General features: G+C 42.5%; 1 protein-coding gene across 2 annotated transcripts in view; it reads left to right on the top strand.

Annotated features, from left to right (window-relative positions):
• LOC142993647 (chloride channel protein 2-like) overlaps window positions 1–13,020 on the top strand; it is a 106,434-nt gene that overhangs the window by 77,954 nt on the left and 15,460 nt on the right. Inside the window, exons 16-20 of one of the 2 annotated variants that reach the window (XM_076144410.1) lie at window positions 5,104–5,237; window positions 6,544–6,734; window positions 8,387–8,498; window positions 8,609–8,679; window positions 10,751–10,783. In XM_076144410.1, coding sequence (XP_076000525.1) covers window positions 5,104–5,237; window positions 6,544–6,734; window positions 8,387–8,498; window positions 8,609–8,679; window positions 10,751–10,783 — 541 coding nt within the window. The remainder of the gene's footprint in view (window positions 1–5,103; window positions 5,238–6,543; window positions 6,735–8,386; window positions 8,499–8,608; window positions 8,680–10,750; window positions 10,784–13,020) is intronic. The other variant, XM_076144409.1, reaches the window with a different exon arrangement.

The following is a 13,020-nucleotide window of genomic DNA, read 5'->3' as shown; positions in this document are numbered from 1 at the left end:
GATCCCTTGCATTTTGCATCGCAGGTGGTTGACATTGACAGTTGCAGCTTGTTGTTCATAAAACGTGGTCTTGAAGCAGTGTGTCCTCAAATCAGTTCTGGACAGAATGTGTGATAAAAAGTAGTTCCGGCTTCCATTCATTAGAAATGCCGGCGTTTTAAGTTCCGGACAGAACAAGCACCGAAAATAGTTCCGGCTTTCACATTCATTCATTAGTAATGGAAATAAAAAATTAAACTACTAATGGAGTATTTATGTGAATGAAATGAAAAGCACCGTATGCAAATGTTGGACCTCTGAACTCGTGTTGTTGGCAGGTTTGGAGTTGGTTGTGGGAGTGATGCTTGTTGCAGCTCTGGATAAACAAACACACATACACACACAAACACACACACACATACAAACAATGGCTGCTCTCCAATTATAGCGGTAGTATTCCTATCTTTTAGTCTACTGCTGCGGCTGTACGCAGCTTCTCTAGCTTTCTTTATTATCTATTGCAACCTTATAGCCTTTCCTCCCCATCCCATCCTCACTCTCCTGCCCTCTGTTTGTTTGATGCGTGTGTGTGTGTGTGTAGCTTCATGTAACACTGTAAGTGCTGAGTACGTTTTCAATAAGCTGTTGCACAACTCTTTCCCCTTGTTCTTCATTATGTAAAGCATCAGACAGACTCATAACAACGCCTTCCAAGGCTGTTATAGCAACAGTAGCAGTGTAGGAATAGTGAAACATATTAAGCACATAACATTGCACATTGGCTCGTTACAAGTTACAGGCACATCTGTTCAATTTGATGCAGAGTTGATGTCAGAAGGATTTCCTCTACAAATAAACATTCTTTTCTTGATGACAATTAAAATTTTCTTATACATATGATGTTCATCAATGAATTGAATGAATTTGTTTTGCTATTTGCTTCTTCTCACAACCAAGTAATGTTCATGTCCATCTCACCATTGGAAATATTTTGGCTGGAATGGGTGTGCAGGAAAATAACATTTATTTGCAGACATCTGGCCACGCAGAGGGACTCCCACTCCATCACAGTAATAATAAACAAAGTTTAAAAAAGTTAAAAACTACCCAGCCATTGATAATTAAGATAGAGTTTGGTATTTGAGGGGCGGGGGGGGGTTGTGCATGTGTGAAATGTGTGATTGAATGATGACGTGATCATCGATCATCAAAAATATCAAATCATCCTTGCCTAATGACACAAGTTGCAAAATGTTGCAAAATGTCCCCAGGCATAAAGATGATTAAAGAACTGTCAGAAACAATGTGTGTGTGTGTGTGTGTGTGTGTGTGAGAGAGAGGGAGAGAGAGAGCGAGAGAGTTTTGTGAACAGTACGTACATACACACAGACTTCTGCTCACAAAATATCATTCATTTGGATCATCAATCTTTAATGACTCACACTAGTTGCTGTATGTTGTGCTGTATGAAGCGGAGTTAAGACCCTGGAGCTCTGTGCTTCATTCTGTTTGACATTATGGCTTGGGGATAATGTTATAATACAATTGTTACAGAATTAATGTCCAGATACTCTGCCAAAGACAGAATGAAGTCTAGATAATGGTAAGATTACGTTTACGTTTGTATTGAATTGGGGAATAATGCAAATGGGGGTCATTAATGAACATAAACATGGTTGTAATGGGGTCATCTGCACACAATAATTGGAATAGTACCGTTCTAACTGGCTAAGTGAGTCAGGACTGACACCTACCAACTGTGATACATGGATGGTGAACGCTCCCTCATTAGCTTTGTACTCTGTGGGTGTACTAACCGTGTGGCGCCGAGTATATTTAGACAGTGTTACATGATGATGTAAATATGTTATAGAATGAGAAAAGGGACCAATCAGAAATCATCACGTACGCCCTGCAATATCAGACTATAAGAATGAGAGAAAACAACAAAATCCCTTATGAATTAAAACAATGATAACACTTATTGTATGATATCTTATTTGCTGATATCAAAATTGCTCCTTGATATGAATTAAGTAAGCAGAAAAGCACAACCTTTTTTATTGATGGTATCGGATTCGGGTGGCAAAATATCTAACCCTGAAAGTACCGCCTTCTGCCACAAGGGGAACCCCAACCTAAAATGTCAATCTTTGGTGGGTGGGAGGATTCCTGGAGGTTGGACTGTGATGCAGCAGGTATGATCAAGGGATATGTTCAATTTTTCTCAGCAGTTCCATCCGCTTCACATTCCTATAGCCTGCTGCTTTAAGGTGAAGGGACATTGTGGACTGTGATGAGGTAATTATCTAGAAATGCAGGTGACGGCTTACTGTTGTAAAGAATACATGCTGAATATATTTTACACCGATATTACCTTTATTGTCGCCATGTTTTGAGATGTTCACATTTTTCCTCCATTATGACGTCATTACAAGGAGAAAACCATAATATTTGCAAGATTTTTGAGATTTTACACATTTGTTAACATTATTACAGAGCTGTGATGGAAAGTGCTACCCACGCATTTCTTTCCCTCTCTGCCTTATACCTCTTTCTCACAATAGGTGTGTGTGTGTGTGTGTGTGTGTGTGTGTGTGTGTGTGTGTGTGTGTGTGTGTGTGTGTGTGTGTGTGTGTGTGTGTGTGTGTGTGTGTGTGTGTGTGTGTGTGTGTGTGTGTGTGTGTGTGTGTGTGTGTGTGTGTGTGTGTGTGTGTGTGTGTGTGTGTGTGTGTGTGCTGCAGTATAAGAGGCAGGAGGGGGTGGCTGAGGGAGAGAAATGAGACTATGTAGGTAGCACGGCCCCCTCCAAGCTGAATGTGTTTTCTATTCAAACTGGAAGTTATCCATCTCGGTCCACACACCAATCCGCCCACACCACACACATTAGCACACACAGTGCAGAACATTTGTGTAACGCTTGCCTGCCATACACACATGAAGGCACGTACACCCAGTCGCACCGTCCAGGGGAAAAGATCCATCTTGTATTTCTCTGAGGATTTTGCAGATGTATTGCACTCAGGAGTTTTCAATTCCAATATTCCTTACAAATTAAAGGGAAATCTGCAGGAAATGTGTGGAGAAACATGAGTGCAGATGCTTCCAGACTGCATGATGATGCAGTTATGCAAGTGACATCCTGCCATGCGCAGTGGCTTGCATACAAAATTCTGAGCAGGACCAGTTGAGCTTGATTTTTGGATAGATGAGAGAAACCAATCACAGCACACGGCCAGTCCATCAACATCTTACATGAAGTGTGTGTGTGTGTGTGTGTGTGTGTGTGTGTGTGTGTGTGTGTGTGTGTGTGTGTGTGTGTGTGTGTGTGTGTGTGTGTGTGTGTGTGTGTGTGTGTGTGTGTGTGTGTGTGTGTGTGTGTGTGTGTGTGTGTGTGTGTGTGTGTGTGTGTGTGTGTGTGTGTGTGTGTGTGTGTGTGTGTGTGTGTGTGTGTGTTTCAATTGCAGTATTATCACAAAAACTTTCTGTTCTGTTTCTTTGCCTGGCAGGGAGCAGAGCTCAATTAAAACCAAACCAATCACATTTGATCAACTGCTTTGATAACCTAAGGGGAATTAGTCTTAGTAACCCCAGTGTTCAGAGGCACACACATTACATTATTCTGTCAGATCCGCCAGCAAATTAAAAACGTTTCCCCATCCATCAGATAAAAGAAGCTCTCTTCAAAGTTCTTTTTTTTTTTTTTTTCAAAAGTGCATTAAAGTACAAATCTGTAACCTTTTCAACTGCTGACTCACAGAACATAGTGATTAAACATACCATAGCCACTTCATGAGAACTTCCAAGAGAAGGACAAGAAGTGAGAAACAGTATAGTTGTTATAAGCAGCATCTACAGAAGCTCAGACCTCATCAGCAGAAAATCCAGTGAAGATGACATCATAGTGTACATAGTGTTTATTACATTATCTAGCTGTTAAGTTATGGCAACATTTACGCCATTGACCATAGTTCAGTTTTTTATTGATACAGCTGAAACTAACTCACATGCACAAACGGTAAAACCACCATAACAACTTCATGACATTTGAAGGTGAGGAAGGATTAGAGCCTTTGCTGCAGCTGCATCACTTCACAGTCTGGACGTACTGGAGGATTCAAGATTGTTGAGATTGTGTAGTTGAAAGCGAGGATATTCAGATGTGTGTTTAGATGATATGGTCTATTGGTGTTGGCAGATACTGATATTTATCTTTCTACATATAAAAGTGGTTCTGAGAATCTGATTACATCTACCTTTTGCGATATATGTGTTCAAATTCCGTATTAGACATTTATCATGTATGAGCAAAGAATCAGACTTGGCTCACTTGTAGCAGAATGTTGTGCCAGATTCTGCTCTGATTTAATCCAGAGTAGCCATTCACTCTTGCGATATATAAGCCTTTTTCTGCAGAGCCTACATAAGCTGGATATGGCAAACATGACTTTGTGCTTCTTGAGAGGTCAGTGTATTGAGTTGTTACTGTAACAAGGAGCAGAGTTGGCCGGTGTCGTCCTGCGTTCTGGCACAGCTACTGGGCTTGGCAGCAGGAACACGGAGCGGCCGGTGTCGTGTTTGCAGGTTTTGGCAGGCGGAGGCAGGAAGGAAAAGCTGAGTGTTTATGACCAGTGTACTGGAGCGCGCAATTCTGCTGAAGCAAGTTCTGCTCACACAATGTCACCCGTTTCCCTTCGACTGAACGCCCGGCTTTGCAGTCACTGCCGCTGACATCCGGATGACGCGTCAATGGCGTAACGCGTTATTGGACTGAGCGGTCAGCTCGGTGTTAGATGTGTTCATTGTCACACTGAAGGTTATGTTCACTGATCTTATTTGCTTTTCAGCTTATCAGAAACGACGATCCAAACTCAAAGACTGTATACATTGAAAACATTCCCAAATATGAAGCGTGACATTGCTTTCTCTCCTTGTGTCTTGTCACTTCTGTCCCTTCCATCCCTCCACTGGATCCATCGTTTCACCCTCTTCTTATCTTTTCACTCCACTTAATCCCTCCGTTTCACTTGTCTCCATCCCTTATCTCCATAACCATTTATTAAATTCCTTATCTCATGTCCTTCGTCGCCTCATTTCTCCTTCTCCTCTTCGTTGTTATCGCAGGAAGTATAATATTCGTGTGGAGGACATCATGGTGAGGGACGTGCGGTACATCACGCTCAACTGCACCTACCGAGACCTGCATAATGTCCTGCTCACCGGCCACCTCAAGACATTGGCACTGGTGGAATCAGCTGGTGAGACTCTCGCTCTCTCTCGCTCTCTCTCTCTCTCCCTATCTTGCTCTCCTAACTGAAGTGCATGACTCGAACTGAAAGAATCGTGAAATAGCATTTCTCTATAGTTATCGAGGGGCCACACAGAGGTTGTTGCACCTGCCAAATGACAGTAAAGTGGCTCTACTGGCGAATTGTATGTTTGGGGTGATTGCATCATATGTTTTGGGGGCTCCTACGTAGGACTGCAATGATATCAGATAACACACATGCCTCCCCATCCGTATTAGCCACTCTTCATTTAAATGGTGTGAGCTGCAGCTGTGCTCCTTTAGATCATCAGCGTTGGCAAATACCCTGAAAAATGAAGAAAGGCAGTAATGAAGGAAACAAGGGACATTTATATACATTTAGTACATCCTCACCTCTTTCTATTTCTATATTTCTATCTAAGATCTTCTATATATGTGTATTTGATCACACACACATACACAGCAGCAGCATCTTTGCTTCATTTGCAATTCAGATTGAGCCTAGTGTTCATGTGAAGTCAATGTGAGTGAGGATAATTGGATGAAAACTAAACTTGCCAACACGTTACATTTGCTGGTGTGTTTATAAGGGGCTGATTGATTGACAGATCGGTCTGAGGACAGCGTGTGCGCTCTCCATCCCACTGAAATGCAAATGTCGTACTCAACACCGTCTTAATTATTTAATCATGCAGGAACAATTAGATGCAGCATTTAACCAAACACATAATCAGAACGTACTGTCACAAAGGCAATCACTCAAAGCAAACAAGCTGCTGCCCACATGCACTTATGAGCACACACACACACACACACACACACACACACACACACACACACACACACTTCACATACATTACCTCATATGCCTCTGTTATGTAACTCCTCCAGCCTTGCTGCGCCGCTGCAACATGTTTCTCCTGAAATCTCTTCCCCGTACCCTCCTCTGCCTCTCCTTCTAACTTCTTCCTCTCTCCCTCTCCTGCTGTTCCACCTGCTGTCCTCTCTCACTTCCCATTTTCTTCTCTTCCCCCCCCCCCCATGCCTCCCATTTGCTTCCCGCTTCTCCCTCTCCACACCTTCATTGCCCTCCACCCACTTCTTTTTCCATTGTATATCAACTGCCTTTCTGTTCTTCCTCCTGCTGCTCACTTCTGTGTCCTCTTCGTTCACACTGTTTTTCATGATCTTCTTTCTCTGCACCAAAATTGTTCTCGACCCCCTCCTCGTGCTAATCATCACCTCCTCTCTTCCACTCCTGCCATTTATGTCCTTCTCTCTGTCTCCTTTCCCAGCATCCATGATCCTTCTGGGCTCTATTGAGCGTGCCCAGCTGCAGTCACTGCTCTCCCAGCAGCTCGGTCGCCCTCGACGACTAGAGTACATTAGGGAGCGAACTGTCGCCGAGAAGAAGCGCCTGTCAATGGTGTCAGACATAGAGAGCGAGCCCGGCAGCCAGCGGGTGAGCCAGGAGGTTCGATTCCAGGTGAGGATTGATGATAAATATGAACTGCAAGGTTTAGACATTATTGCTGCCATCAAACAATTAAGCATGATCGTCTTTGCGTAATTCGATCCGCAGATGAAACGTTTGTCGTTTTCTCAGTATCTCTGAGGGTTGTGCAGCTTTGCCAGGTTTGCACCTGGAGTGTTTTCTACTTCTGCATGAGTAACCAGGGAAACCAGCCGGATGTGTAATGGGTCAGGCGGCTGGTGGCCCAGAAACATTGGACAAAGGTTGAATGTTACGCAATCAGTAACGGTTTAAGATGATTGCGGCCATCAAAGCGTTGCATTTAGCGGGAACAACAGTTAGGTTGAAAGTCACAGAAATGAACGTTGCTTTTTGGAATAGTTGAAAAGTTGCCAGTGAGTCACAGACGTGGAAAGGAGACCACACACACACACACACACACACACACACACACACACACACACAGACACACACAGACACACACAGACACACACAGACACACACACACACACACACACACACACACACACACACACCCAAGGACCCTGAGGTTGGGAGCCGTCTTGTCTAATCTCTGGATTTACAGGGTTGAAATGCAGCGGAGGCCAGTGATTAATGTATTACATAAAGCAGGCAGGCACCAAGTGTTGGTTACAGATAATAAGTAAACAAGTTTAGCAGGCAGAGGATCTCCCAAGCAAGTAGTCGAAACAGAAACAGGGGAAGGGTGTAAGGTAAGATAAGAGAGATAAATAAGATAAGTGTTTCTAATCACAGGAACAACTGGTAAGGGTATGAAACTCTGTTATACACACACACACACACACGAAAATACACCTTGAGGCGTTATTGTGTTATTAAGCCATCAATAACAAAGATAAGAGCGGCGTATGTTCCACATATGTCCGTGTGCGTCATTACCCCTAATGCAATTCTAGTTACCTGGACGCTGCCTGCATGGAGATCAGGGTCCCAGGTGGTTACATTATTACAGCTGGTGTTTCTTTCTCTTCGTTCCACATATGAGCTCTCTAATCATTGTTTTCCATTTTGGTGTCGCTCCACAACAAGTCCCACAACTTCAAGAGCAAACAGAGTCGGGATGATGAGGCAGGTGGCAGATTGGATTGTAGTCTAAATGGAGCAACGGTTTTTTTTTTTTTTTTTTTACTCGCTTTTTACTTTGAAACAAGGAATAATTCATTTTCCTCTTGAGTTCACAGCTCTTTAATGTAGAGTGACCTACCGATCTTACTCACTAAAAGCAGACACTCTCTCCATTAAACACAACTGCCCTTAAAATTGAATAAAAATGGCCAAAGATAAATTACAGAATGGCTTTGGTTTCGGGGAGAGATAACTCTGGCCAGCAGATGACCAATATCTAATTAAATGACAATATCAGGTCAATTAGATCAGGGGTGGACTTGTAAATCATTTTACAGGATAACAGATGATTCTTTTCTCCTGTGGAAAGTTTCAGGCCGGAATGGAGATTTTGCCCACTTACGAGATACTTGAGTTTAAAATAAGCAAATGAAGTCCAGGGAAATGCCACTAAGGAGAGGAGATGTTCCAGTGTGTCACCCTTTTGTCTCATCGATCCACAGAAGTGCAGGCATTTGTTGAAATGTTAGTGTTTCTGTCTGTTTGTGTGTGTGCAGATCTCAACTGAGGAGTCGTCCATCAGTCCGACTCGTACTGCTCCTCAGAAGCCCCTCAAACCTGCACTGAAGAAAACATCAGTGGTGGAACGACCCATTGAGATGCCCACTGGTAACTCACTCACTCACTCATTCACTCACTCACTCACTCACTCACTCACTCACTCACTCACTCACTCACTCACTCACTCTTATTTTTTTCTCTCTCTCTCTCTCGCTCAGGTACACACGATAATTCAGCCATTGGTTTGAAGAACCTGTTCTGCACCAACCCAGATACAGAAGGCATGGAGGTGAGAGAGCCAAAAACACACAGACACACACACACACACACAGTCTCAGTCTTCAAGAAAATGCTCTTCACTCCTACATGGCTCTGCTAATGGCTTGTATCTGTTCGGATGCTCTTAAGTTAAGTCCAACCATTCCAGTGTAGTGATGTCGGAGTTGCGTTCAAAAGGGTTTTTGTGGTTATTGTTAATGTTGTGTGCTTGTCTCTGGTCGCCTAAAAGAACAACAACAACACAGAGGGCCCTGTGTCTCCTGAGCTCAGGAGGCCGCCCAAACGAGTCCGGATATCTGTTGTGGTAAGAGCCAACCAGAGCCACCGAGTGCCTGGGAAACCCGCCTGGCAAATAGGTTCATCAACCAACTGTCACTCCGCCATTCCACTCCAGGGCTAATTCCTAATGCCGATGGACTGTGATCTGGTCCAGGCTGAGCCAAAGACCATCTGTGCCATCGTGCCGTAAAGTGTTGATCACCCTCCTCCTTGTCCTCTCATAACCCAGCCACTGACCGCTCACTGCCTCTAGTCGCTTACAAGGTTTGACATAGAATCCATTCAGCTTAACAAGCATTGGTCCAATGGTCAGTGGAGGGTATGAAGAACACTTGATGTCTAAAATACCCCCTCTACTCATTTTCAATGTCAAATGTATGGCATAGAATTGGCTTATAGGCAGGTAAAACGGTACAGGGTATCTGTGGGTCAAATCTGAGACGCTCTGAAAATGTGTGCATTTAAGTTTCTTTGACAGATTTATTTATATTCATTATGTTTACGAAGCAACTTGCACATAATGTATTGTTTTCTAATACAAATAGACACATAAATAAGATGAAATAGACATAATAAAGTAAAAATTAAAGGCTACATACAATTCCCTAGAGGGTAACATAATTGCACTGCGATAGTACTCTTGGGCAAAGTTGCATATTGATTATTGTTGAGGGGTACGAAGGCAGCAATATAACACATACAAGTTATGTACAATGAATAGTACATAACATGAATAAAGTACAATACAATGTTTCCATGAAACAGAGAAGCAGCAAATACTTAATTTGAGACTTGAACTAATAATAATAATAATGATAATTCAATAAGTCAATCTACATATTTGTTTATTATCTAATCACTAGTTATTGATGAAAGTCATACAAATGATTTAGGTCCAAAAGCCTTACTGTCACTTTACTTTGTCTGCTTCTCATCCACTCTACATTATATTAATATTTCCCTCTCTCAGATCTTCAGATACCCTGTATGACCTTTTCTCTTTGAGACATTTATAAACCAGCAGCAATAATTATATGTAATGGTGGTGTTCAACCTTCAAGTGTTCCACAAGGACGAGGCTGTTCAATCCAGCATGCTGTTGTCCATCCTCAACTATGTCACGCCAGACGTCCAATCAGTGACGTCTCACAGAGCGGGTGGGGGCCCTTTAAGACCCACCTGCATCTTGAGTGACCCATTGCATTCGCTGTATTTGATGAAAAGAGCGATCCCGTTGCTGTGATGCGTCTGTACTCGTGTGTTTTATGTGCAGGTGGGGGAAGGGGCGAGGAAAGATGGGTTGGGGCGATTTCGTCCATGCATGCGACAAAAATCTGCAGAGATTAGCGTCATAGCTCTTCATTAGGGACAGGGAGGTTTTTTTGAACGACAGTGTTTCAGCAGCATCTCATTTGAAATGATGATGCATGAGAAGGTGCTGTGATGTATTGGAAAAAATCACCACAAACTGGAATGTCGCCTGCTGTCCAATTACGAGCGACCGCATACGCTCCAGCAGCGCTGCATGTCAATCAATGAAACAAGCGTCTGATTATGAATTGAGAAAAATGATTTCATGATACAAAATGATCCAATGTTGCATGATAAATGATCTGCCGTCATCAAATACGGCGCATGGATTACAATGATAAAATATAAACCCTATTCAGCATTGTACAATCGTTCCTTCAGACATTTGGCTGTCTGTTAGTATCAGAGAATCATTGATCATCTTGTGTTAAGCACTCAAATCTTTAGCATGAGATTGTTTTCATCACATTTGATGTTGTTCCATTCATCAGGAGCCACCACCCAGCTTAAAGATTTTCTTTGGGGTGAGCATAAATCCACATTTTTAATAAGCTTTCTGAATATAAGAAAATGCACATCAGAAAAAGAGGTGGACTGGAGCCCACCAATATGTTGGTGATCTTTACCAAAATGGGTTTTTTTTTTTTTTTTTTTAATGTTCCAATTCTATTTTTAACCCTGAAACTGTGATATCAGTAGAGGCCCTGAAAATGACCTTCTAAATGCTACGTACCTCATTACTGGTCCTTTTTTGAGTGAGAAGTGTTTGATAAAGAAGAAAGGGCAGATAAAGTGTTTCAATTTGAAGGTCAAACTTATTTTATCATTTTCATAATAAAGTACAACAGGAAGCTTCTCACAGGTTCCAGCACTAACGTAGTCCTTTGCTTATTCAACCTTTTGACCAATGACACCGGTTCCACATGTGACACAAGCGAGTGGATTCAAATTGAAATTGCATTGTGACTGAATCCCTGCTGGCTGGGCTTTTATCATTTCCTTGTAATGCACATTCTGCATCATAAGTGGTGGTGTAACTTCATGTATATGCGGTCAATAGTGGTATCTGTTGTCATCTCTGTGTGGTTAGTGATTATTTACTAATTCACTGGCTAAAGCAAAGGTTTAGGTGCGTGTTAATTAGAGACCCTGTGGAAATTGAACACTTTAACATTATCAGAACAAGAACTTCATTTTCTAGTATCACCACCATGAGTCATGGTGATTATTATGTCAGTGCGACTCCATTAGCACTGTTGATTTATACTTAAGGCACCAAAGGGTGCACATTAGTTCCATGTGTCACAGACAAATATGGAGTTTTGCAAGTTTTCAATCATGCCCAAACACTTTGCAGTGTGGGTCCATTTGTCATCTGTTGCAATAAGGCCCATGTGTAACCCTTTGGTGCACAGCTGATCAATGACCCAGCCTCAAGTCTTAATCTTGTTGATAAGTTACTCACCACACCAAGGGAAAGTATTCTTCAATCACAAACTGCTCTAATCACACTCTAACACATCAGACCCAGCAACATATTCTACATCAGTTTTGTAATAGCTCTCTGCTGCATGAGCCATGATGTCTCATATGGACCGTAGATCTAAACCTGAGCTTGGAGTCGGCATGTCCTCCCTTGTAATTACCCAGTGGAGGGCAATATTGCCTGAAGGAACAAAAAGGCCAACATTAGTAACAGAGGCAGCTGGCTTCATTTGTTGGGTTAAAATGTGAACCCTCAGGCATTCATTTCATATTGTGTAACACACCTCCCTCCTCCCAAGTCATGATTTTGAGTTGTGAGAGGGCAAAATACGAGATTATACTGGGGGGTTTGGTTGATAAATTTAGGGTAAACGATGTTTGCTTCCAGAGCAAATTGAATTGGGACAAAGTTGTCGATAATGTTAAAGTTTTGTGGGCAGCTCATGACTTATGGGTTTGTTTTTATCTGATACATGTCTGTAGGCTTAAGGTCTTGTAGCTTTGACAAATATCTACACTCTGGAATTTATTGCGCTATAAAAGTGAGGGAAACCATTTATAATATATGTCCCCATTAACGGAATTGGACTTAAGTCAACCTTCCAATAGGCTGCTGCTGTGTATTAATACAGCCCTGTGATTGTTTAAGGGTAACCGTGAGGAGCATTTTCTACGGTCAGTGTCGACAGATGGTAGATTATAAGTGCAGTGAATGTTAGGATGTGTTATCTGGGCCTTCAGGCATATTAGTCATTATAGTTAAAGCCAATGAGCTAATTAGTGATGAAGCACTGTAGCAGTGTGTGTGTGTCTGTGCAATGTATTTTCAGCCTGAGGGCCTTGTTTCCCATGTCATCAGCGCTTATTATGAACATTCAACAATGTAGTAGTGCACATGGCTGATTAGTGCTCCTCTGATTCCACTGAAGCTCTATGGACAAACAAATTCAGCCAAATATTCTTCCAAGACGTCGCAGTTACACCCCCGCGGCTAGACAGAAGTCATTTTATTGCTTCTCCCCCCCTTCCCTTCGTTTACCAGCACACCCAATATCTGCCTTATTTCAGCCTCAGTTACTATCTGCAGTTCCGTTTCACCTTCTTCGGCCATCTTTTCAACCTTTCCAAAGCCCTCCCTCCCTTTTTGTATCGTCTGTCCACACCTCTCCTCCCCTCAATGCCTCCAACTAGGCTGTGAAATATTGATGGGGGGTAAATGACATCAGCAGTCTGTTTTAGAGAAATGATGCCACCGAGACTCTGGGTGTCTCCTCAG

Source organism: Genypterus blacodes, unplaced genomic scaffold (assembly GCF_046128005.1).
Source record: "Genypterus blacodes isolate CSIRO-AG114 ecotype Tasmania unplaced genomic scaffold, CSIRO-AGI_Gbla_v1 ptg000003l_1, whole genome shotgun sequence".
Taxonomy (NCBI): Eukaryota; Metazoa; Chordata; class Actinopteri; order Ophidiiformes; family Ophidiidae; genus Genypterus; species Genypterus blacodes.
Note: the sequence above shows the minus strand (reverse complement) of the source record. Positions and strands in the feature narration are given on the sequence as shown.